The 26,621-nt window shown below is 41.3% G+C and overlaps 1 protein-coding gene across 5 annotated transcripts in view; it reads right to left on the bottom strand.

Moving 5' to 3' along the window:
• Positions 1–26,621, bottom strand: part of Lyn (LYN proto-oncogene, Src family tyrosine kinase) — a 134,856-nt gene that overhangs the window by 67,520 nt on the left and 40,715 nt on the right. For 4 of the 5 annotated variants that reach the window (XM_090338831.1, XM_090338833.1, XM_090338832.1 and 1 more), the window contains exons 2-8: positions 13,041–13,180; positions 9,023–9,068; positions 7,479–7,584; positions 4,926–5,024; positions 4,706–4,809; positions 3,371–3,520; positions 1,706–1,858 (exon numbers count right to left, since the gene is read on the bottom strand). In XM_090338831.1, coding sequence (XP_090194957.1) covers positions 1,706–1,858; positions 3,371–3,520; positions 4,706–4,809; positions 4,926–5,024; positions 7,479–7,584; positions 9,023–9,068; positions 13,041–13,175 — 793 coding nt within the window. In that variant the 5' untranslated portion in view covers positions 13,176–13,180. The remainder of the gene's footprint in view (positions 1–1,705; positions 1,859–3,370; positions 3,521–4,705; positions 4,810–4,925; positions 5,025–7,478; positions 7,585–9,022; positions 9,069–13,040; positions 13,181–26,621) is intronic. The other variant, XM_090338835.1, reaches the window with a different exon arrangement.

Genomic DNA, 26,621 nt, shown 5'->3' with positions numbered 1-26,621 from the left:
AGCGATAATATAGAATGAAGCCATAATGCAAGCTACAAGGTGGGAGAAACCAGACAATGTTATTCTACTGAAATAAGTGAACACAAAAGGACAGCTACTGTATGCCTTGGCTTCTATATGATGCCTAGGGGAGAGAAAAATCATAGACACAGATAGTAGAATGGTGATGATCTGTGGCTGAGGAGAGAGCAAGGTGGGAAGTTGTTGGTTAATGGGTGCAGTGTTTCCTTTTGGGGTGATGAGAATACTTTGAAACTAGACAGAAGTGATGGGTTTCAGAATATGTGAATGCATAAATGCCACCGACTGTTTGCCCTAAAAGAATTAATTTTGGGGGTGTGGGGGGGGAAGGAAATGGGTACCAAGACATTGAAAGGGTATCAATGTATGTGAATTAATGCACCTTCTATCTGGAAAATATCATGTAACCCTTTTACTAATTACAATAAAAAAATTTAAAAAAAAGAATTAATTTTATGCTATTTTTTAAGAGAAAAATGAGGTGGAATTGTATCATCAGGCAAACATCATGACGTCATGTCCAAGAATTCCCTGACAGAAATGGCAGCAAACACTTCATAAGTACTGAGAAGGGTTAGCGATTTAGCTCAGTGGAAGAGCCCTTGCCTGGCTAGTACAAAGGCCCTGAGTTTGATCCTTAGCTCTGCCAATAACTACAACAACAAAATACATCATACACACACAAAAAACCAAGCCAAGAACAAAAAAACCTACTTACCAAAACAAAAAATGTGCAGTTAAATACCTATCATTTACCTGAATTTGGGAACTTTTGCAGATTGGATTTATAGTACAGTAGAAGTCAAATGCCAGGATGGGGCATTCTCTGTTATATTTAAAAGACATTTCAGCCAGTGGAGTGTCCACAGAAGGCAGTACACAGAACTGTGATCTCAGGGACAGGATTTTAAGGGGAACCTCTCCCTCCCAGCACTGTGACTGTTGCAGTGCAGTCAGCTGGGAGCTGAAGCAGCCAGGCCTGAGCGCAGCTGGGGCTGGAGAGGTTACAGAAGTCGCTCTCCCCAGAAATCACTCACCTAACTGAGCAGAGAAAGTGATTTACCACGACCATGCCACCTACCATGCAACCCTTCCCAGCAGCTACTGCATGTTCAGTAGAACCATACTGAGAAGGTATGGCTTAAAAATATTATTTTTCATTCCTTTTACAAAAGAGATTCAGATTCACTATACAAACTTTAGAAAAGAGAGCTAGATATCAGGGGCTGGTGGCTGACACCTGTAATTTTAGCCACTGAGGAGGTTGAGATCTTGAGGGATGTGGTTTGAGGCCAGCCAGGGCAGAAAAGTCCAAAAGATTCTATCTACAAATAACACTCAAAAAGCTGAGCTGGAGGCATAGTTCCAATGGTAGAGCACCAGCCAAGTGTAAGGCCCTAAGTTTAAACCCTGATACCACCAAAACAAAACAAACAAGAGTAGTAGAACACTCAGGATAAATACACTAACCACTGCTCTCTTCTTTATCAACGTGAAGAGAATTATCGCATGCCAAGGAAGACTAAGACATTTGTAGGCTAGTTTGTGACACTGAATGGACAGAGGAGAAATCCAAGCAATGCTCTGACACAGCTCCATGTCTGGCTCAGAAGTTATAGAAACTGGCTCCAGTCCTTCACTGTCTCTGTTCCCTATGTGGGACACTGGACCTAGAGCCACTCACCCATCCAGACTTCCCCAAATTGTCCCGCGCCGAGCTTTTTCACCAGTTTAATGGACTCCCGGGGGATTTCCCAGGCATCTTTATCCCATGGCTTCTGGGGTTTGGGACTAATGCATGCCTTCTCCAGTCTTCTGCACAAGCCATCTGACTGCTCTAATGGAGAAAGGAAGACAAAAGTTAAGAAACGCAATATAGTCTATATCTATGGGGGCCTAGTCCCAGGATCTCCCTTGGAGACCAAAATCCACAGATACTTAAGTGCCTTACATAAAGTAGTGTCATATTCATATAACCAAGGCATACGCTCTTAGATACCCTAAATCATCTCTAGATTGTCTCTAATACCTAATGTAAGTTAAACTCCACGTAAATAGATATTACATTAATTTTTTTTCCTGGTTGTATCTCGAAGTAGAATCTTCCTTATCTCAGCCTACAAAGTTTCTAATAGCACAGGCATGCCATGGGTGCCAGGTAGCTGCAATTAAAACTACTTCTGACTTTCAGTTGACTGCATTGGCTCCTTGGATGTAGACGGTAAGGACGTGAAGGGTCAATGTTTATAGTTTGTGTTTCACCAGTATCTATAAACAAGCTTGAAGGTGAGACACGGTGGTGAACACCCATAATCTGGTGTGCTATTCAGCAGGCTGAGATCAGGAGAGTTGTGGCTTAAGATCATCCCAGGATAAAAAAAAAGGTAGCAAGAACTCATCTCAACAAGTAAGCTGGAGGTGGTGTGTGCATCATAATTCTAGTCAACTGGGAGGTATAGGTGGGAGGACTGCAGTCCCAGTTTGGCCCTGGCAAAAACAAAGATCCCATTGGAATTGAGCCCGGGTCTTCGTGCACGCTAGGCAAGCACTCTACCACTAGGCCAAACTCCTGGCCCCTAGACTTTTTATTTTTAATGAAAGAGAGAATAGGAGAAGGAGGAAGAGGAGGAGGAGGAGGAAGAGGAGGAGGAGGAAGAGGAGGAGGAGGAAGAGAGGGAGGAGGAAGAGAGGGAGGAGGAAGAGGAGGAGGGGGAAGAGGAGGAGGAGAAAGAGAGGGAGGAAGAAGAGGAGGAGAGGAAGAGGAGGAGGAGGAAGAGAGGGAGGAGGAAGAGGAGGAGGAGGATGAAGAGGAGGAGGAGGGAGAGAAGGAGGAAGAGGAGGAAGTGGAAGAGGAGGAGGAGGAGGAAAGCTTGAAGCTTGAATAGGGTATTAGTTTTATTTTAAGCTAATCCAGTAATGTCCAACCTGCTGATCTGAGTCTAAAATGCCGAGGAGGGAATGTTATATTAGTATGACTTTTGAAATTCATAAAGGACAATTTACTCATTATCACTGCTAACATAAAAATAAAACAGCACAGCAAATTGACAAGAGCCGATAGGTTGCTCCATATATAGAATGGGTTCAAATCCCTAAACTATAATGTGTAGTAGATAGAGTTTTATAACTTTATTTTCAGTTTATTACAGGTATATTGGGACAAATGCTCAGTATGAGTCAAGAAATATCTGTTTAATTTAGAACCAGTAGTTCAACTTAGAGTCAATTCTAGACTATAACCCATCAACTTATCTAGATGATGACACATAAAAAGGTTTAATACAAAAATAATATATGACCTAACTATAATACAGAGGTCAGCCTTGTTCAGCCTTCAGGATTTACTTACTTTGGTAATGTTTAATCATATCACTGATACAGGGAAATGTGATTCGTGGAGAGATGTAATAACCCCCGTTGTCCAGACTTCTGATTTTGTAGTGCTTAATAACATCACCGTGTACAGGATCATAGTCTCTGACAGACAGGGAGAAACTTCCTGTGGGTAAGAAGTATGAAGAAATTGTATTTTGTAAATAATACATTTGTATTTTATAATTAATACCTGTAACATAACATATCGTATAAGTTATCTGATTTTAATTATGTACATAATGTATAATTTTTAAAATCCTCTAAAAATTCTTCATAAATTGAGTTACTAACAATTGAGTGCCATTTTCCTTCAGAATACTTTTTTATTTTCAAAATAACACTTACTTCTATAATAAAGAATTAAAATATGGCTGTGAAAGTAGAACACATAGAAAAATAAGATGTGCAACAGTGACTTTTAGAGTAAAGTCAGTTAAGCTCTAACTCAGCTTCTTGAAGGACCAATCAATATATTTAACAAAAAAGAAAAAATACCTACTTTCAGTTTTAATCATTCTAATAGTTTTATATTACTGGTCAGATGCATAAGTACAGGGTTTGCTTCAGCAGCACATTTACTAAAACTGAAAACATAGCACAAAGTTTGGGGATATATTCTTTTAAGGTTGCCTCATGTCACAAACTGAAAGTACATTGTCCAAAACAGAATAGTTTTTAAAAAATTACTTAGCTAAATGGGAAAGTTACTTTGATTTTATTTCTGCAAAATTTCCAGACTCAGCTGGGTACTGGTGGCTCATGCTGGTAATCCAAGCCACTTAGGAGCTAAGATCTGAGGAATACAATTTGAAGCAAGCAGGAAAGTCCAAGAGTCTCTTATCTAGCCACCATAAAGCCAGTGATGGGGTGTGGCTGAAGTGGCAACACATACACACACACACACACACACACACACACACACACACACACACACACACACAAGAACAAGTTCCTTAGTTTATGGTATAGTTCAGTGGAGGACACTTGCCTAGCATAAACAAGGCCCAGATCACAGTACTACAAAATTCATCTGCTTGTTTCTTTCCTTCCTTCCTTTCTTTTTTTTTTTTTTTGCCGGTCATGGGGCTTGAACTCAGGGCCTGAGCACTGTCCTTGGGCTTTTTCCTCGAGGCTAGCACTCTGCCACTTGAACCTCAGCACCATTTCTGGTTTCTTCTAGGTATGTAGTACCAAGGAATTGAACCCAGAGCTTCATGTATGCTAGGCAAGCACTCTACCTCTAGGCCACACTCCCAGCCCCTCATCTGTGTCTTAAGTAGAGATTTTAGAGGTTTAAAGCACTTTCTACCTTTTAATGTTTCACTTTCTCTGATAAGAAATGCTCCTGCACTGTTCCCTGGTGCTAGAAGCTGTCGTTCTGCATCCTTCCTGGTTATATCCTTGAAAAACCACCTGAAAAGACAGTTTAATGCTTCATTACATTCTCAGAAAGAAAAATGGTAATCAAGGAAGCAAGGAACCCAACATAGTGAATCAAGCATCCAAGATGACAACATTTAAACACTCACTCTTCAGTTTCTAAGGTGTTCATTTTTGCCACATAGTTGCTGGGGATGAAGCCTTCTCTCTTTGTTGATAGGGACTTAGCTTTCCACCATTCCCCATGTCTGGAATAGAAATATACATCAAGCAGTGTTTAGATAGAGTCAAGAGCAGTAAGTACAATGGTCTTTAGTGAGAAAATTCACTCCTCTTAACGGTACAAAGTTTTGGGACAGAAGCAAAGGAAAATGCTATTCTAACTTACATCTGGGCCACTGCATTAGAAAATCAGTTGGTAAAAATAATTCCATTTGGAGCTGGGTGTTGGAGACATATGCCTAAAATCCTAGATGCTCAGGAATCTGAAATCTGAGGATCATAATTCAAAGCCAGCCAGAAAAATCTGAGACAACCAGCTCTAATTAATCAGCACAAAGCGGGAAGTAGAGGCATGGCTCAAGTGGTAGAGTCTAGCCACCCTTCAGCAAAAAAGTCAAGCTAGGAGTTTTGCCTAGTGGTAGAGATCTTGCCTAGCCATGCACAAAGATCCAGGTTTGATTCCTCAATACCACATATACAGAAAAAGCCAGAAGTGGTGCTGTGGCTCAGTGGCAGAGCTCTAGCCTTGAGAAATCCCAAGGACAGTGCTCAGGTCCTGAGTTCAAGCCCCATGACTGGCAAAATTAAAATGTCAAGCAAGAGTACAAGGTGCTGAGTTCAAGCCTCAGTATTGGCACTGCTTCTCCCCTCCCCCCCGGCCAAAAAAAAAAAAAAAAAGGATTTTCGTCATTTCCATCAAGATGGATAGAGACTGCTTTAGAATCCTTATAGAAATGGGAGTCAAGGTTATAATTGGCTATCTAGTTGTTAAAACATCTAGTTTCTATGGAGAGGATGCGATGAATATAATAAAGAACCACAGAAAATTCCAAATCAGATAATCATGCAATAATCCTATGCCAGAGAAGAAGCAGAATAGAAGGATAAACTCACTTCCTGGTGCAGGGTGAGGCTAATAGAACTTTCCTATGATCCAGCAATTCCACTCCTGGGCATTTACCCAAAAGATTACAAACCAGAATACAGTAAAGCCACCAGTACAACCATGTTGATTGCAGCACCATAGCCAAGGTATGGAATGAGCCCAGCTGTTCCTCAGTGGATGAATAGATCAAGAAAATGTGGTTCAAATATACAATGGAATGTTATTTATCCATTAGAAAAATAATATTTGTAAAGAAATGGAAACACTTGGAAAAAACTATGTTAAGGGAAAGTCGGGCCCAGGGAGACCCAGGATCTATGTTCCCTTATATGTGGAAGCTAGATTTAGTTTACAAATGCAAAAGTAAACACATTGGGTGGTAAGCAAGTGTCTCTAAATGTACTAGCTCAAGTATCATAGATTCAAGAGCCATCTCAAATACTGCAGTTCCTTAGAAATCCAAAATCAAAGTCCAGCAAAATAAAATACCAGGAAGTAGATATTCCAAAGGGGTGGATGGGCCATGAGAAAAGGGGTAGCAAATGAAGAAAAGAGATAGGGAAAAGCAGACAAGAATCCAGTGTTTATCCTACAATATTAATCAGAGTGAGAGCCGAATGCCTGTGGCTCACGCTTGTAATCGTAGCTACTCAAGAGGCTAAGATCTGAGGATCCTGGTTTAAAGCCCGGATCCTGGTTAAGTCCATTAACACTCTTCTCTCCAAACCACGAAAACTGAAAGTAATGTTGTGGCTCGAAGTGGTAGAGCACTTGCCTTGAATGGAAATGCTCAGAGACAATGTCCAGGCCTTGAGTTCAAGCCCTAGGACTGACAGAAATATTTTTTTTTTTTAAAAAAGGGAAGAGGTGGGAAGAAAGAGATGGGTGAGATTGTTGAAAGAGTGACCTTGGGCAAATTTATATTGTATATATAAATTGCTTTGCTAAATGGCAACTCCTTTGTTCAACTGCTTAATGGTAACAAACAAATAAACAGACACATAAATAAGCAGGGAACTAGACAGCAGAGGGGGCACAGTATGGACCAAATGAGCCTTGAATGGAAGGTAAATACAATGGGTTCTTATAATTCTCAACTGCTCTTTTTCAAATGCTCATATGCAGAGGGGATCTTTATCTGTCAGACAAGAAGGACAAGGCAACTAATGCTAAGCAGTCACTTATACCATATCTATGCAGTATTTATGGAGAGAGCCAAGCTCCGTAGCTGTGGGCTCCCTATCCTCAGATTCAACCACAGGCTAAGATAGTTATAGTATTTGCATATGGACTGAACATGCCCAGACTTTTTATCCTCAATATTCTCTAACTGATACAAGAACGATTCACATAACATTTTCCAAACTTTTTCCAGTGACATAGTTCTCACTCACAGGGAAAATTCTATAGTGCTCACAGTCAGATGGGAAAGAGATTTTTTTTTTAGCATTATTCCTTCTATTGTCTGATCTTACTAGCAGCAGAGGGGCTGGGAGCCCAGGCCAACCACCAGAAGTGTGTCTGTAATCTCTATGGCCTATTCCGCAGAAGCCAGGGTCTACAGTTGCTGTGGCAGGTGTCTGGGCACACTTACTCCTCCAGGACTTTCATTTTCTCCCCTTTCTTGAATGACAGGTCATCTGGGTGGATGCCATCATAAGGGTACAAGGCCACCACAATATCTCCTTGCTCTTCTGGATCTACAAATGAAGATACAAAGCAAAAACCTTGAAGAATCCATTAGTAGATGGCAACAGTGACTCACACCTGTAATCCTAGCTATTTAAGAGGCTGAAATCTAAGGATCGCACTTCGAAAGCAGCACAGGCAGGAAAGTCCAAGAGACTCCTATCCCAATTTGTAACCAAAAAGCTAGAAATGGAGTTGTGATTTAAATGATAGAGTGCTAGCTTTGAGCAATAAAAAGCTCAGGGACAGTGTCCAGGTCCTGAGTTCAAGTCCCAGGACTGGGACCCAATTAACAAAAAAAATAAGAGCCTATGGACAGAAACATTTTAACAAATCCTCATGGGCACAAAGAATGAGAAGAGAGCTGAGGACAGGGGCCTCTGGGCTGAGGTCATTAGCACATTTCCTAGCACAGGCTCCAAGACTATAAAGCAATATACTGTATGTATGGCATACAGCATTCATTATCATAAACCATATTAACCCTCAAGTATGAGTCTAACCCTGTGTTTGAAAAATGGTACCTCTGGATGCATAGTGGCACATTCAGAACATGAAAAGGCCCAAGAGTCAAAGTTTCCATGAATAAATTTATGGATGAGTCAAATGTAGCACACACATACAAGGGAACTGAACTCAACATGTACTACACTTTAGGTGAACCTTGGGGATACCATACTAAGGCAACGAAGCAGGCACTGTGTATTTCCATTCACAGTAGGTATCCTAAAACAACCAAACTGACGGAAAGCAAGTGGAAATGGTGAATAAGAAGTTGTATGTAATGGGTGCAGTGTTTCAGATTAGAAGGAAAATATTCTCAGGTGGGTGATGGTAGTAGCTGCAAGACAATGTTCCATGAACTAGACACTACACTTAAAAAGTAAAGTGATGGCTGGGAGTTTGGCCTAGTGGTAGAGTGCTTACCTAGCATGCACGAAGACCTGGGTTTGATTCCTCCATACCACACACATAGAAAAAGCCAGAAATGGTGCTGTGGCACAAGTGGCATATTGCTAGCCTTGAGGAAAGAGCCCACGTATAGTGCTCAGACCCTGAGTTCAAGCTCCAGGACTGGCAAGAAAAAAAAGTAAACTGAGCTACTGCCAGCACTCCTAGCTAATCAGAAGGCTGAGGATTAGGGTTTGAAGTCAGCCCAAGAAGAAAACTCCAAGATGACTACATTTCCAATGAACCAGCAAAAAGGGAGGCATGGCTCAAGTAGTAGGGTGTCAGCTGTGAGAAAGAAAGCTGAGTAAGCACAAGGCTCTGAGTTCAAATCCTTGTACTACAATAAAATATATTAAAACTTAAAAAATAGTTGAATGATCAATTTTAGATTACGTTATTTTTTCCACAAGAAAAAAAATGAATACCAACATGCACAACAACTGCAGCCTTCACAGTTAAGAAAAGACATGGAAAACATACCTTGCTTGGAAAACATACCTTTAGTTTGAAACCTCTGTCCTGGTAAAAGCTGAGAGTCTGGAACCTACAAGAAAGTATTTGTTAGGAAGAAAATATGCTTATTTTTTTCTACTTTCATGTGCATATTATTTTGGCTAACAGAAGTAAGGTTTGGATTTGCTCTTTTATTAAGCTGGAAAGAAGAGCAGAAGACAGATAAAATCTTATACAGTGACACCATAATCACCAGAGCTAGGTGAGTGAGAGGCTTCTTTACCTGGAAAGGCAGGAAGTAAACAGGATTCTGAAAGTTGGGAACTAGAAACCTATCCCATTGTGTCTCTCTCTTGTTTATGGTAACAGAACCCTAATATTATTGGGGTGGCAATTTGCCTAACTCTGTGAATGCTTCTGAATGTCACTTCTGAACACCCCAAACTCTGTGCAGATGGAGAGGGAGTGTCCCTAAGCTCCTGAGCTGTGTGGGGCTTGGAGGCAGCCTCACTCTTCTTCCTGCCTCCTTCCTGCCCAGAAATACATGAAAGCTGTAGTGCCAGGAGCCATGGAAACCAAACACCAAGGACAGCAGGGCAGATATAGAGGAAGACAGAGCCTTGGTGACTCTGAAGATCAGATGATCTCCATGTTTCCTGGACTTGGTCAGAATTGACACTAGCAGCTGACAGCACGTCCAAAAAGATTCAGGCTGACCCTAAGATGATGCTGGAGGCAGATGGCATTCCCTGTTAGTGCAGCTGACACAGAATTATTAGACGTGGCCTACTGACCCAAAGGGCCATCTCAATATCTTCTTAACCAGCCCTTTTTCCCTCTTGATGCCATGTCGAGGCTATGTAAAAGGCCCTGAACCCTTTTCTAAAGACAGTACTCTTGAGTTAGATGCATGTATAACTTTTTTGTTTCTCTCTGATTAAAGTCATTTCAATAAAATGCACAAAAATAGTTTGCACTGAAATGTAAATTTCAAAGAAAAGTCTCTAAATGAGCATGGAAGAAAAAGTACTACGTGGAGGGGTCAGACTATATGTTGGTCTATACGATTTAAGACTTATTTCAAAGGCCAGTGCTTATAGGCTCATACCTGAAATCCCACCCACACTGGAGTGGAGATGAAGAGAATCATGGTTTGAGGCCAGCCCAAGTAAAAATGTTAGCAAGATCCTATTTCAAAATATAGGCTGAGTAGGTGTGGTATATGTCTGCAATGGTAATCAGAGGCTCCCCTGGGCAAAAACAATAACTGGACTGGGGGGGGGGCAGGCAAAGTGACTCACACTTGTAATCCTAGCTACTCTTGAAGCTGAGATCTGAGGATCACAGTTCCAAGCCAGCCCGGGCACTAAAAAGTCCTTGAGTCACCAGAAAACCAGAAATGGTGCAGTGGCTCAAGGAATAGGGAAGTGGCTTTGAGCTGAAGAGCTCAGGGACAGTTCCCAGGCCCAGAGCTCAAGTCTGACAACTGACAAAAAAAAAAATATGGCCTGGAGGAGTGGCTCAAGTGTAGACCACCTGCCTTGTAAGAGATAGGCCTTGAGTTCAAACTCAAGTACCACCAGATAAAAAGAGAAAGTGATTTCAAAAAGTTTTATGCTAAAACAAAGCACAAACACAAAAGATGTCTTATGCTGATTTTTTTAGTCATTTATATCTGCCCAATTAGAAAACATTTTAAATGATTTAGAGGAACTAATTAAATGAGAAATGAATCCAACATTTCTGAAAGCAACAAGTTGATCTGAAAAGATCAGAAACTCATTTGCAAACATTCTAATGTCCTTTTTTTTGCTATTGGATCTCACTAGGTTTCTCAGACTGGTAATAAATTCATAAACTCAGGTGACCCTCAGCCTCAGACTCCAGAGCAGCTGGCAGCACACGCCTACCCAGCCCAGTTCAATATATAGTTTATAGATGCAAAACATGTACATCTCACACTATCATTCTAGATCTTTACTTAGAATAGTTCTTCCTAAAGTGTGCACCTCCTCTTCTCCTCAGACTCCTGCAGTTTGGCATGTCCAGCAGGGAAGAAGAGAGCTATATATGGCCATGGCATGAAGCCAAACTAACCAGCTCCTGGGGTGAGGGCATCTGTGACCACAGAAGATATGCACTAGAATGCTAAGGGTACGTGAGGAATCAAAAGATACCAAGCATGCTTTCTACTTCCGCTTCCTCTCTTGACTTTCAATCCCCTGTAACTCTGAGCACGAGGAGAAAATGGTGTGGGACTCTTTACCAGTCTCCGTTCTTCTGAATAAAGGACAACTTCATTCACCATTTAAAAAACAAAAACAAAATAAACAAGAAAAAAAACGCTTAGGTTTTAAAGCATATAAAATCTGTAGAATTTGGCATAAGACTCAAACAGATCTTTTTTATGAGAATTTTGAAGTCTACAAGAACTATTTGGGACTCTAATGCCTCTTATTTCACTTTTAGTTAATTATGCTTAAATAATATATACTTCTATATCTACACGTTATTATGAAATTCTTTTTTTAAGAGATTTCCTGGATTATCAAGTAATTGCATGAACCTTATTTTTATATTTTGCCAGTCCTGGGGCTTGAATTCAGGGCCTGGGCACTGTCCTTGAGCTTCCTCAAGGATAACCCTTTACCACCTGAGCCATAGTACCACTTCTGGTTTTTGTTTTGTGTGTGTGTGTGTGTGTGTGTGTGTGTGTGTGTGTGTCTGTGGTAGCAAGGAATTGAACCAAGGGCTTCATGCATGTGTGGCAAGCACTCTACCATTAGGCCACATTCCTGGACTATTACAAACTTGTAAACTTTTCTGAGTGTGTGTCTGTGCTTGTACTACAGCTTGAAATTCTTGCGTAGCTTTTTCTGCTTAAAGACGGCAGAATACTACAACTTGAGCTGTATCTCCACTTTCAGCTTTTTTGTTGGTGTGTTGATGATAAAAGTCTGATTTGTCTGGATTTGCACTTTGATCACCCGATCTTTGCCTCCTGAGTGAGTAGCTAGGATTACAGGAATGAGCCGCTGGTACCTGACTTAATTTTCCTTTCATATGTATTGGCAACCATTAAATTGTTAAACTACTTTATTTTCTCCATATAAGTATACATAGTTCAGTGTTCATTTGTCAATCTAAAAATATCACACACATAGGTGGATAGCACAATGCATCATTCTTCACTCAATTTCTCGTGATATCTGATTTATCAGAGCCTCTATTATGACATAGATTTTACTTGTGACAGATAAATTTCACCCAAAGGTAAAGGGGAAATATGGAAGAGGACTAGGAGACCAGCTTAGAATAGATTCCTAAAATTTCAAAGCCTTTCAAAACCTGTCAGACTAGACAAGCCATGAAAATTCTTAATAAAGATATTTAGCTAACATAAAATAAGCTGTTTCCTTCCTAAATGCCAAGAGATGCCATGAAAGCCAGGCTACAGTGTGATAAACAGATATGCGAAGAGAAGATATGCAAAGGATAGGGTGACTTGAAAGAAAGTAGATTTAGTTTCTGTTTCCTCTAAACTGTGATGGTAATTCTTTCTGGGACAAGCACTTCCAAAATGCATTGGATAGCACATCACTCATGTAAAGATTTCTAGACTAGGTAGCTGTCTAAGCTTTTTATCTGTACTGTTCTCAATTCACTGAAGGAATGTCAGGAAGGAGTCAAAGTATGATATCCTATAAGATCCAAGAGTAGAATTTTAGTTTCTCATTTGAACCCAGAATTCCCTGTCACTTCCAGATGTTGGTGTTGATCTCACTACTTACTCGAAGCCATACAACCTATGGGCTCGATGTACCAGTAATAGAAAGATGGTTTTCTTAACACATAAACTATTACTGAAGGCCTGCTTAATTGTTTAGTAATGCAAATGACTATCCAATTTACACATTCTTGTAAGGATGAAGTTAAAAAGCATACCGAAAATTATGTAAGGGCCAATGTATGTTTTGCATGCACGTAGTACAGATTAGGATTTAAATTAGACAGCCATGCTCCAGTCCTGTGGTGAGAATCCTCCCTGAGACTATCTACTTACTGGCCTTTGCTGTTTATTGGACGTTGGATCTCTCACATAAATAGTTCGGTCAGTATTACGTACTGGTTGAGGCTTCATCATATCTACTCCATCGTCATTCAGATTGTCTTTCCTTTTTGATTTTATACATCCCATATTTCCTGTTGAAACAGAAAGCAATGACATTGTTTTATCACTCCAGAAACTGGCTTTAAGCCACCCCAACCCCTTCATTAAAGAAGATTAAGGAACTTTTTTCTTTATCATGCATAGATGAATACATTCAAATATGGAAAATGTTCACAAATGGATTTGGTCATTCTTGTGTTCATTCACTCATCCATACATTCTAAAGTATTAACCATCGATTTTCTGTCACATAATTCCTATTCTAAATGTGCTTATATTCTTATGGCAAAGATGGCTTAATTAAATTACAGCATAATGTGGCCAGTTGGTGAGAGAGGAAACCTAAGATCTTCTAAGATAGAACCTCTAACTCCGGCAAGAGGAAAAGGAGTTGGCCAAAGAAACTTCCTAAAAGAAATAGTACAAATCAAGTTTGGAGAGATGTCAGCCAGGTGGCAAAATCAGCAGAGGGATTCCAGGAAGAGGGAACTATACATGCAGCCATAACAATATCAAGATCATGTGGACTCTTCTAAGAACTGCTTCAACACCATTAAACCCTTCCATCAAGAAATGAAAAGGATAAGCCGGGAGTGGTGGCTCATGCCTATAATCCTAGATACTCAAGAGGCTGAGATCTGAGGATCAAGGTTCAAAGCCACCCAGCAACAAAAGGATCTGAGATTCTTATCTCCAATTTACCTCTAGAAAATGGGAAGTGGGGCTTGGATCAAGGGTAGGGAGGTAGCCTTGAGCTGAAGAGCTCAGGGACAGTGCCCTAGCCAAGTTTAAGCCCCATGACCCACAAAACAAAAACAAGAAATGAGAAGGATGTGACAATGTGAAAGAATCACATTGGTCAAGATGCATTGTATTTATAAACTGCCTTGTTGAATGGCAACTGTTCTGTACAACCATTCAAAGATTATATGTGTATATAGATGTATATGAGGGGGGGAAGGGAGGGTAATATAAGGCCCTGAGTTCAAACACCAGTACCAGTACCACAAAAAAGGAGGAAGAGGAGAAGGAAGAACAAGAAGTGGCCAATAGGACAGTAGAAACCAGAACTGGGTAAGAAGGCACATGTTGGGTGCAATGCTGACAACTTAATTTTATTTTTTAACCTTAAAACAAGTGGCATCTGAAGTGTACAAAGGAGAGCGGCCTTGTGGTTTCATGACAAGGTGTGATTAAGAGCTAGGGGTGTGGGGGGGGTGAGAGGCTTCAGACATTGCTCTAATTGAATGGAGCTTGGGGCCTAGGAAGATATGATGGTGGTCTTCCAGATATGAGGAAATGAAAAGAGACACAAGTGTGGGAGAAAAACATATCTGTAATAAAATCCAGATAATTAAATCCTTTAGGCTTCACAGCAAGATATTTTGAGCTTGGAAACCAGAGGGGATGGTAGAGTCCCATTCACAAGCTGGGACTGCAGACAGTACTGAGAGGCAAAGCCCTTGTGTGACTAGTATAGAATGACCCCACCCTGCAGCTAAATGGTAAACTCTTCCATTTCTTTGTCCAGTTATGTATAGAATGGATAGGGTACTCTGGAGACTAAAAAGATGACATTGAAAATATGAATCACACTACACTCCTCGTAGAGTATGATCTTGCAGTTGAACTCACAATTTAAAAACAAAACAGAATCTGTACTGATCCCTATGAGAAGGTCTTCTAGGACATTCTTTGGGGTTCAGTGCAGACACAGTACACTCCATGTGATCTATGTAAGTCTAGAGCACTGACAAATTGGAGGCACATTTCTAGAACTTTAGAGGATGGAAAGATAATTCTCAATTTGGGGGAGAAGTGTTGTGAACTAAACAATACCTCATGGGAGAGGGCAGCACTTTCTAAGAAACCCCCAGGACTTTGTCTCCCTACCTGGTTCCTATTCATCCAGCTTTTCACACGGTTCTACCCTTCTGCAGATTTCCAGTTCACTAGCTCGGGAACAAGTCTCTAAAAGATAGCCACACCTCTTTCTGTAACCAGTGAACTCTAGTTCCCAAAATAAAAGGGAAGCGAGTACTTCTTTCATTCAAAACAGCACATCCCCCCTCCACTCCACACACACACACACACGCACACACACACATACACACACTGAAATTTCTCAAGTCAAGATGAATTTTTCAAGTTGATCTGTAACTAAGCATGTCAGTTGTTTTCCTACCATACTCTCCAGGGCCCCTACCCAAATCTGTGACTAACTGCTCAGTCTCAAAATGGTGCTTTTAAAATTAAGACAAATAGGGTAAGAGGAAATCCTTGTGCACCCCAGGGAGAGGAGTCCTGGGTGGGTTCCTTGACTCATGAACCCTCGTGGTTCACCCCTATAATCAATCCTCTTGCTACTCACCGGGCTGAGATCTGAGGATCATGGTTCAAAGCCAATCACCCCCAATTCACCAGCAAAAAGCTGGAAGTGGAGGTGCCCTGGTCTTCCAGAATCTGGCTGAATCCTTTCCCACCCAGACCAGATTAACTGGGTCACCATCCAATCCTATGCACAAAGGGGATTCCTCCCTCCCCCGCATCAATCCCTTTTCCTCAACCTGTGCCTCTCCTCCTTCCTTCCAGGGTCTCCATCTTGCTTGGCAAATGCTCTGTCACTGTGCTACACCCAATCCTTGAACCTCTTGTAATATGAAACATTTATGTCCCTTTCCCTTGTAGTAGAAGTACCCAGATGCGTCATCTTTAGGCCATCACACGTTCTGAATGTGCCGGTTCTGTCTTCTCATCTCTGTTTTTTCCTATATACTGGAAGTCAGTTCTAGAGGCTTCTGCACACATGTTGGCTCTTTCAAAACAGCCTGAGGTGGCATTCATTCACCCCTCCCTTTCCTTGTCCTCTTATAGCTTTCAGCAAGTCCAGTCCAGATGAGCCTGTTGACGGCCCCAAGCCACAGCCCAAGCTGAGGATCACGACGTCTTTTGGCACATGAGCTTCGGGCATGTGCTAGGGGCCAGTTACAGGTATTGTGCTGCAGGGAACCAAAAGGGTGACTGACTATCCACCTCTATTCTAGTTGGTGAAGTTCACCTTAAGAAGGACAATGGATAACTAAATGTGGGTGGAAGTACAAGAGTATGCACCAGGGGTGGTAGAGGGGTGCTTTTTCATCTGCCTGGGACATGTATGATCTGAGAGAGATGGAAACAAGGCCAGGAAAGATAGGAGGGGGTGGAGGACTAAGGGATAATATTTTGACTAAATCCTGGTGCCTCATGGGTGGGAGAAACTGGGAAAACCTGAGCTGGCTTAGGGCTGATACCTAGGAGCTGATGTGGGTTTATCCATGTGATCATGGCACCATAGCAAGGCAGAGGAACAGCCACTGCTTACGAGAGGCCACGGGCATGTGAGGGATTAAATGTTAAGGTTTCTAGAACTTTCAACCCTTCAGTTGCAATGAGGGAGAGGAGAGGAAGGGACAGGTGTGTTGAAATATCTACAACTTAGTTCATCTGCAGAAAGTATATGTTCTTTCATCATTTTTTTCTGTGTATTTGAAAATTTGAATATTAGTTAAAAAGGAAATATAATCAAAGGAAGGTGGGACACAAAAAGAGAATATTATGAGCTATGAAAATACATTGTCGTCAAAATGACAGAAAATGCTAGCCAAGCATGAGTGGTTTATGCCTGTAATCCTAGCTACTCAGGAGGCTGAGATCTGAAGCTCATGGCTGAATGCCAGCCTGGGCATGAAGTCCGTGAGACTCTTATCTCCAATTCACCACCAGAAAACCGGAAGTGGTGCTGTGGCTCAAGTGATAGAGTGCTAGTCTTGAGCTGAAGAGGTCAGGGACAGTGTCCAGGCTAAAAGTTCAAGTCCCATGAAGAACCAAAAACAAAAACAAAAGATAGAAAATGCATGGTAAGATGATGAGTCTGTGTGCATGCTGTGCATATGTCACCCCGGTGTGTGATGTGCACGTGATGTGTATTTGTGACAGGACACGGATGCATGAGGTGTGTCATGAAGTCAGGAGATGGGATTAGTGAAGCCCATGGCCATTCTTTCTGGGCTATGCCAGGGAAGACAAGCTTCTTTTTAGCAGAGAGCCACGGAAAGTTGTCTAGCTGGGAGTAGCAGGTGGTGATTTCTAGTTCTGAGAAAGAACTCTACAGGAAAGAGGAGGGAGTGGAGACATCCAACTCCAACTTCCACAAAGACGTCCAGAGGAAGCTACAATGCAAAGTGTCACCAATGATTCCATAGCCATAGATTGTCATTTGTTTGTTCTTGTTTTATGTTTTCCCCTTTATCATCTGCAGATGATCAAATGAAAACCACCTCACTGGAAACACTGGAAGTGGCCTCTGCTCCTCCATTAGGCACAGAGTTCAAGTTTGGGGCCCTGCAGCTAGATTAGCAAGAAATCTGTGATCTGATGACCAACAGTAAACCATGCAATATAGCATGCTGGGCAAAGGGCCCCGAGAGGGAGAAAATACACTTTAACAGCTGGGCACCGGTGGCTCATGCCTGGAACACTAGCTACTCAGGAGGCTGAGATATGAGCATTATGGTTCAAAGCCAGCCTAGGCACAAAAGTCCATGAGACTACTCACCTCCAATTAACCAGCAGAAAACCAAAAGTGGTGCTGTGGCTTAAGTAGTAGAGCACTAGCATTGAGCTGAAGAGCTCAGGTACAGTTCCCAGGATCAGAAGTCAAGCCCCATGACTGACCAAAAAAAATACACTTAAGTGCTATAAGTATTTGCATATGTCCTAGGGTCTCAACTCTGCTATACACTGCTCCGTACTTCAGTGTTTTTATTAAACAGTTATGATGTGTTGAACATCTCACCATTTAATCCTTGAAGAAGTCCAAGGTACTATTGTGCTTGCTTTGCACTTGTAAACTAAGGCTCGGAGAGGTTAAATAACAGTTCCAAAGACATTTCTGGTGAGTAGTGGAGCTAAGTCTTGCTCACACAACATTTTGGTCTAATGTCTAAGGCTACACCAAATTATACAGCCTGTATTCTTGCTATTTTCCCAGCTATTGAGCTGTCATTTTAAAACTCCTACTTCATTAATGTGAAACCAGGAGGTTATTTTCATAATCTGCCTCTTTCTCAAAATAATATGAAGTGTTTCACCACAAAAGAGTCAATAATGAGGTTAATAAAATGAAAACAAAAAAAAATAGCCAATGAGAGAGAGACAAAGGTGAATGTGGTTAAACTGTGGGTAATAGATCTGGTATAACAGCATAGGTTTAGGTGTGCCCTGAGTTTGCAGGAGGGACCAGAGGGCTGAGTGAGTCACCCAGAAGTGTGTTCTCAACGAGGAGTCTAACTTCACTTATAATGAGTGCTATGGATGAGGTTGCTGGGAATTTCCCCCAATATTGTGTGTGTGTGTGTGTGTGTGTGTGTGTGTGTGTGTGTGTGTGTGTGTGCATGTGTGCCAGAACTCAGTTCCTAGATGCTGTCTTGAGCTCTTTTTTGCTCAAGGCTAGCACTCTACTACTTGAGCCATAGCTTCACTTCTGGGGTTTTTTGTTTGTTTTATTTTTGTTCATCATGGGGTTTGAACTCTGGACTTGGGTGCTGTCCCTGACCTCTGCAGCTCAAGGCTACTGCCCTACCCCTTGAGCTACAGGACCACTTCTAGTTTTTTGGTATTTAATTGGAGATAAGAGTCTCATGGACTTTTGTGCCCAGGCTGGCTTTGAACAGTGATCCTCAGATCTCAGCCTCCTAGATTGCTGGGATTACAGGGGTGAGCCACCAGTGCCTGGCTCACGTCTGGATTTTTGGTGGTTGATTGGAGATCAGACTCTCAAGGACTTTCCTGTCTAGGTTGGCTTTGAACTGTAATCCTCATATCTCATCTTTCTGAGTAGTTAGGCATGAGTATCTTATAGGCAAGAGATACCACTGCCCAGCAACGTAGATACTTTTGGTTAAAAATAATCATAATTGGAGCTGGGTGCCAGTGGCTTATACCTGTTATTCTAGCTACTCAGGAGGCTGAAATCTGAGGATCACAGTTCAAAGCCAGCCGGGTCACAAAAGCCCATGAGACTCTTATCTCCAATTAGCCATCAGAAAACTGAAAGTGGCACTATGGCTCAAAGTGGTAGAACACTAGCTTTGAGCAAAACAACTCAGGGATAGCACCCAGGCTCATAGTTCACGGCCCACAGCTGACCCCCTTGCAAAAAATAGAAATTATAATTGGTTGGAAGTGGGCTTCAGTTGGCAGCATGCTAGCCAATGAGCAAAAGCTTCAGGTATTGAGTTTGAGTCCTGGTCTTGGACTTGGACTTGGACTGAGAATGTAGATGCAATGTGGATGTTTCTGTGCATGGTCTGCAGAGACATAGACATCAGCTCCTTAATCACAAATAACCACTTAGCAACACGTATGGAAAATGGGGGGCTGCTAACATCTCTTCCCAAATACTCATCCAGATAGCTAATCTTTATTTCAGGGATTTAGTATAGTAAATACTTTTTCCTAGTCACTGGGCATGATGCATTGAAGTTTGGAAGGTGAAGATCAGGTGTATAGCTTGGACAAAATATTCACCAGAACTTACCTAAAACAATAAATATGTAATCTCAGCTATGGAGAGAAGTATAAATAGGAAGATCATTGCTCTGGCTAGTAAGGGGAAAAGTGCAAGACCTATTTGAAAAGCTAAAAAATCAAAATGGGCTGAAACATGGTATAAGTGGTAGAATATCTGTCTAGAAAGCATAAAATCCTGAGTTCAAATCCTAGTACTGCCAAAATAAAAAGAGTCTAGAACAAGTCTTTATCATTCTTTTTTAGTATCATTTGGCCACTGGTAAGATCTGCAAAAATGACTTGCTTGCCTGCTTGACAAGGAAGCAACCATGCAGCTTGATTGTGTTTCTGGGGATCTCATTAGCTACGAAGAACAAGGAACTAGAATGTGCTGCAAGTGTCATTTATATTACAGAGAGCAACCGCAGGTTTTCAAAAGGACTCCTTCACTGAACTAGGGAAAACTGACAACTCTCGCATTCCTTTATCTAGTCTGCTGTTTCTTACGAAGTTCTTAAATTACTTACTACTCATTAAGCAGAGCTTAAAGAAACAGAATTAGGAAACTAGATGCCATGCTCTCCTGAGAAATCTGACTATTCCAGTCTCTGTTCAACATATTGTATCCTATCAGATTTTTATTCTGTTCGATTCTACTCCATTCTTCTATTTTATTCTTAGTAATCTGAGAACATAATTCCACTAATGGTCCATATAATCCTAAATGCTAACATTTAAAAACAAAGTCAGTGGGATTTGACCCCTGATGACATAAGTATCTTGTCTTTATAGACTATTAAAATGTCTGTAAAATAAAACATGTAGCAGGGCATGATGGCGCATGCCCAGAATGCCTACACTTCAGAGGATTGCAATTCAAAGCCAACTGGAGCTACACAATGAGATCCTATATCAAAATATATAAATCACTGTGTTGGTGCCATGTTTTCTTCTTATTTGGACTCATATCTTTCACCTTCAACAACTACCAAATTGAATCTATTTTTTTCCATTGCCCTAACAATGTCTTAGTGGCAGTGAGTCACATGTGAGAATTACTCATCCAAAGACTTCTTAAGAGCTCTGAAGTCTGACCTCTCACCTGAAGTTGTAGTATCCAGATGTTACTGATTAAAGCAAACACAATAATCATACATGTCAGAAAGGGTGGGAGGCAAAAGGCATAGATGGAAGGTGTGAATATTGCAGGGAAAGTAAAGCTCAGAGAGTGAATGTCAACAACAACAACAACAAAGAGCTAGAGGTGGCTGGACACCAGTGGGTCACCCTTGGAATCCTAGCTACTCAGGAGGCTGAAATCCGAGAATCGCAGTTCAAGCCAGCCTAGGCATGAAAGTTCATGAGACTCCTATCTCCAATTAACTACTAGACAACTGGAAGTGGTGCTGTGGCTCAAGGGGTAGAGTGTGAGTCTTGAACTGAAGAGGTCAGGGGCAGTGCCCAGGCCCAGAGTTCAAATCTCACCACACACACACACACACACACACACACACACACACACACACACACACACACACACTCATGCAAAAAGAAGCAAAAGATGTTGTATTATAATCATCCCAGCTACACTGGAGACATATAGAAGAGAATCACTATCCTTGTCAGTCTGGACAAAGTATACTCTTCTTTTTTTTTTTTTTTCTGTGTATGTGGTTCCAGGGAATCGAACCCAGGGCGTCATGCATGATAGGTGAGCACACTACCACTACGCCACACTCCAGGCCCTGACAGAGTATACTCTTTAAAAAATCAAAAGTAGATGGACACGGGTAGCTCACACCTGTAATCCCAGCTACTCAGGAGGCTGAGATCTGAGGATGGAGGTTCAAAGCCAGCCCAAGCACAAAAATCTGTGAGACTCTTATCTCCAATTAATCACCAGAAAATTGGAAGTGGCACAGAGGCTCAAGTGGTAGGGTGCTAGCCTTGAGCTGAAGAGCTCAGGGACGTCACTCAGGCCCAGAGTTCAAGCTCCACGACTGACAAAACAATCAAATTAACAGAAAATGCATGGTAAGGTGATGAGTTAGTGCGTATGCTGCACATGTGTCAGTGTGTGATGTGTATTTGTGACAGGACACGGATGCATGAGGTGTGTCATGAAGTCAGGAGATGGGATTAGAGAAGCCCATGGCCATTCTTTCTGGGCTATGCCAGGGAAGACAAGCTTCTTTTTAGCAGAGAGCCACGGAAAGTTGTCTAGCTGGGAGTAGCTGGTGTTCTGAGAAAGAACTCTACAGAAAAGAGGAGGGAGTGCCACTTGAGCCACAGCACCACTTCTGGCTTTTTCTGTGCATGTGGTACCGAGGAATCGAACCCAGGGCTTCATGCATGCTAAGTGAGCACTCTACCACTAGGCTACACTCCTGGCCCTTTCTTCATGATTTCTGCTCTGATTGGGTTGAGGCGGAATCTCGGTATCATTTTGAAGTATATTTCCTTCATGGCTTCATTTTGTACTTGGTTTGGGAAGGATCTGTTCTATTCATCTGCAAACGGCTTGCCATTGCCATGGTTTCTTTCTGTGTTGAAATTTCGGAGCTGTTTACACATTCTAGATTTTAGAATATACTAATTCCTCACCCAAATCAAAAGACAGGCTTCAACTTTAAAACATTTTAAAAATCATGTTTTATTTAAAACATTTTTAAATGCTTTATGTCTTTTGGGGGTGGGAATGCAGTGTAGTGATAGATTGCTTGTCTCGTATGCATAAAGCCTTTGGTTTGATTCCTCAGTAACGCATAAGCAGAAAAGGCCAGCAGTGGCACTGACTCCCTGATTTCAAGCCCCAGGAATGGCAAAAACAACAATAACAACAAGCAAAAGTTCTTCTGCTTTAGTGTCCTCCCCCACTCTACCACTAGGCCAAACTTCCCGCCTTCAAAATAATTTTTAAGTAAAACCAGTATTATATGCAGTGTTAGAGCATTCTTATGATGGGAAAAGGGACAAATAAGTAGAAAAAATGTAGGAAGAAATTTGTTAAAATGCCATAATGTTGTCTACAATTGGTAGGATTATACATATTTTTGCTTTAGTCTTTTCCAATTTTTAAATTTTCCAGTCATATGTAACATAATTTTGAAAGTTGTTTAGGTCCTATACTCAGTTTCCCTTATTCTATAATTTTTTTGTGTTTTCTATTTTTTCAAACTATGTATACATATATATATATATACACACAATGTGTTTTAATATACTTGTGTAATAAAATATATGCAAGTTGTACAGAAAATGTATACAAAATACAATATATAAATGTGCATACCATACATACATTTAATATATGGCATATATACTATATACAATATAAACTATATGTAATACAATCTATCTAGTAGATTGTCTAACATTTATACAAAAAATGAAAAGAAAATTTAACACTTTTAAACCAAAGAAGAGAATTTGAATCCCTGGTGTAAGACCTTTTAAATCTAATCAACTGTAAGATTAAACTAGTTGGAGAAGATACAGCTGGAACCATAGTCTTGGCTAAGAATCTCAAAGGAGATGAACTATCAATCAGGAGTGTGTGTGTGTGTGTGTGTGTGTGTGTGTGTGTGTGTGTGTGTGTGTGTGTGTGTGTGTATTGGTCCTGGGTCTTGAACTCAGGGCCTGGGTGCTGTCCCTGAGCTTTCTGGCTCAAGGTTAATAATACTCTACCACTTGAGCCATAGCTCCTCTTCCAGCTTTCTGGTTGTTTATGAGTGTCGTGGACTTTCCTGCCTGAGTGTCTCTGATGACAGGTGTGAGTCACCAGTACTAGGCTAATCAGGAAGGTTTTTACTAGACACAGGAAATGGCTGGGCATGGGGCAGTTGAGCCTATGTGCTATGGGAAGACTGGGCCAGCCAGTGACTTAGAAGGGACAGAGAAGCTGAAGCTGAACAAATGCCCCAGCAGAGATCTAGCACCTGGAGTGAGCAGCGGTTCAGAGAAAGAGCTGAGATGGCTGCAGCAAAACAAATGGAGACCTCATTAGAGACCAGATTATGACAAGGTGTGTCTGCCAGCAGGACCTGCACAGGTCAGGGAGCTGGGCCCCTGGGCCAGTAAGCAGCTAGCAGCCCCTGCTGTCTAATCCTCCTTGAGGAGAGCGGCAGTGCCTTGTTGTGTTTTTGAAGCTGGTTTTGTTTCTCTTAACAATAAAAGGGAACAGTATGAAAACAAGATGAGCTCATGGAAACTTATGTATTGTAGGGGAAAAAAGCATTTAAAAGACCCGAAGGAGAAATTCTGCACCAAGAAGCATTACATAAAAGTAATTTGGTTTCTGGACCCATATCTATGCCCAATAATCCAGCCTTTACATTCAGACATGGATATATTCATGTCCTACTTTAAAAATTGAAGTGCTGGGAGCTGGTGGCTCATGCCTGTAATCCAAACTATTGCAAAGACTAAGATCGGAGGAATGAGGTTCAACGCCAGACCAGGCAGAAAAGTCCGTGAGACTCTTATCTCCAAGTAACTACCCAAAAACGCCAGAAGTGGAGCTGTGGCTCAAGTGGCAGATCACTACCCTTAAGTAAAAGCTCAGGGAAAGTGCCCAGGCTCTGAGTTCAAGCCCTGGGACTAGCACAAAAAAGAGTTAAAGTAACTTATGTAAATGCATAGAACATAATAGGAGTTGCTGTGAGATCAGAGGGGAAAAGCGAATCTCCATCTTGCACCTATAAACTAGTGATTGTTACATTGCCATAGATTCCTACACAATTGTGAGGTGTAGCTTTACAAATCTGAAAAGTTCTAGCTGTTCCAGGGGCCAGTGCAAAGAAGTAATATGTTCATGGATGCAAGCAAGTTTGCCGTTCACAACAGGCCTTTTGAATCTTAATATTACTAACATTTCCAGTCAGAAACTGCGAAGGGTGGTTCCGTACAATGTAAGATGTTAAGTCACTTTCTCGGCCTCTACTTACTGCCTCGTGGGAAAATCTGGTATTTTATCACTCACAAAACCCTCAAATGCTAATATTTCTGTTACAGATTAGGACAAACCGTTATGCTTCCTCAGTTATCAGTAAAGGACATTTTCCCATCCATGTACTGACCAGCCCTGACACTGCTCCGATTCTGAACTCTAAAAAGATTGGGCATGGGCAGGGTGGTGAGGTCACAAACCAAAGATCTCTTCTATATCCCCTTATAAAATGTAAGGAGCATAATCAGAAATGTTGTCTAACCCGACGTGCACTGCTCTGTCTGTGCAAACACAAACATGAAGACACACATACAGACCTGCTGTCTATGGAATGGGTCCTGAAACCTTACGAGAAGATCATCACCTTGCATCTGTAATTAAATATAGATGGATCACAGGAGACAGAAAGGGAAGAAACGTGAGAATGATTTATTCTGCCTACTTTTCCTCTCAGGAGCATACCAAGGGCCATGGATATCAAACCAAAATTTTGATTTTATCTTGATGTTACATTTCACTTTGATTTTATTTTTGACATACAAAATACGAAAATATGCTTCCTATCATTTATTAATAACAAAAGATCTGGAAAATGAAAGTAACAATATGCCTACATACATATCACAATGGCAACAATCTGAAAATAACAGAAAATGCCGGTGATGATGTTGAGCAACAGGAACTCTCAGTCATTGCTTAGGAGGGTGTAGACCAGTTTTAAAGTTTCTAAAGTTTTAAAATTATCTACTCTTACCCTATGATCTAGTAATTACTCCTTGGTGTTTACCCAAAGGAGCTAAAAAACACGAATACCAACCAAAACCCCAAACCCTTTGCACATGGATGTTTACAGAAACTGAGATGTCCTTCAGAAGATGAATGGGTAAATAAATGGCAGTCCCTGCAGACAATGGCATGTTATTTGATACTAAAATGAGCTACCAAGCTATGAGAAGACATGGGAGAACATAAAAGGGATGTCTACTTAGTAGAAGAAGGCACTCTGAAAAGGTTCTGTATTGTATGATTTCAACTATGGAACCTTCTGGAGAAGGAAATCTACAAAGACAGTAAAAAGGTTGAGTGACTGTTCATGAGTTAGGACAATGGAAGAATGAATAGAAAATCCACAAAAATTTGAGGGTATTGAATTGATTACATGTTCTACTATAATGGAGAACACGAGTTACCACACATTTGTCACCATCCATAGATGACACCAGGAATAATAATACTCCTCATGTATCAATACAAGTTCATCACTGTAACAAACATACCACACCAATACTGGCCATTAATGAGAAACATGCTAGAGGGAAACAGGGGTTACAGAGGGCTATATGAGAATGTTGTGCTTTCCATGCCAATTATTTGTAAATCTACAAAGTCCATTAGAAGTCCATTAATGTTTTAAATGGATTGTGACAGATAGGTATTGATCTTGATCTACATACTTTTGAATTATACCTCGACAATGTGCCTCTTAACGCCCAACAGTGCTGTTCCTGCTTGGCCTTAAAAATTATCATTCGAAATGCAATAGAGACTGGAGGGTTGCGAAAGTCTAGGAGATCTAGATCAGCCTGAACAACACAGACGCTCCTAAAGACGAAGGAGGGCTGGGTGCCAATGGCTCACACCTGAAATCCTAGCTACTCATGAGGCTGAGATCTGAGGATCTCAGTTCAAAGGCAGCCCTGGGCAGGAAAGTCCATGAGACTCTTATCTCCAGTTAACCACCAGAAAACCGGAAGAGCTGCGCCAGGGCATAGCCTTGAAGAGCTCAAGGACAGCGCCTAAGCCCAGAGCTCAAGCCCCATGACCGAGAAGGAAAGGAGAAAAATGAAAAGGGAAAGAAAGGAAGGGAAACACAACAGAATTTCATTAAGTCTTTTTTGACCTGTTCCACAAATGTGTACAGCTTTAGCTTGGGAAAAGAACTCATTTAAGCTGGGCAACCTATTAATGATTAATGA

This window comes from Megascapheus bottae, chromosome 9 (assembly GCF_031878675.1).
Source record: "Megascapheus bottae isolate mThoBot1 chromosome 9, mThoBot2.hap1, whole genome shotgun sequence".
Taxonomy (NCBI): Eukaryota; Metazoa; Chordata; class Mammalia; order Rodentia; family Geomyidae; genus Megascapheus; species Megascapheus bottae.
Note: the sequence above shows the minus strand (reverse complement) of the source record. Positions and strands in the feature narration are given on the sequence as shown.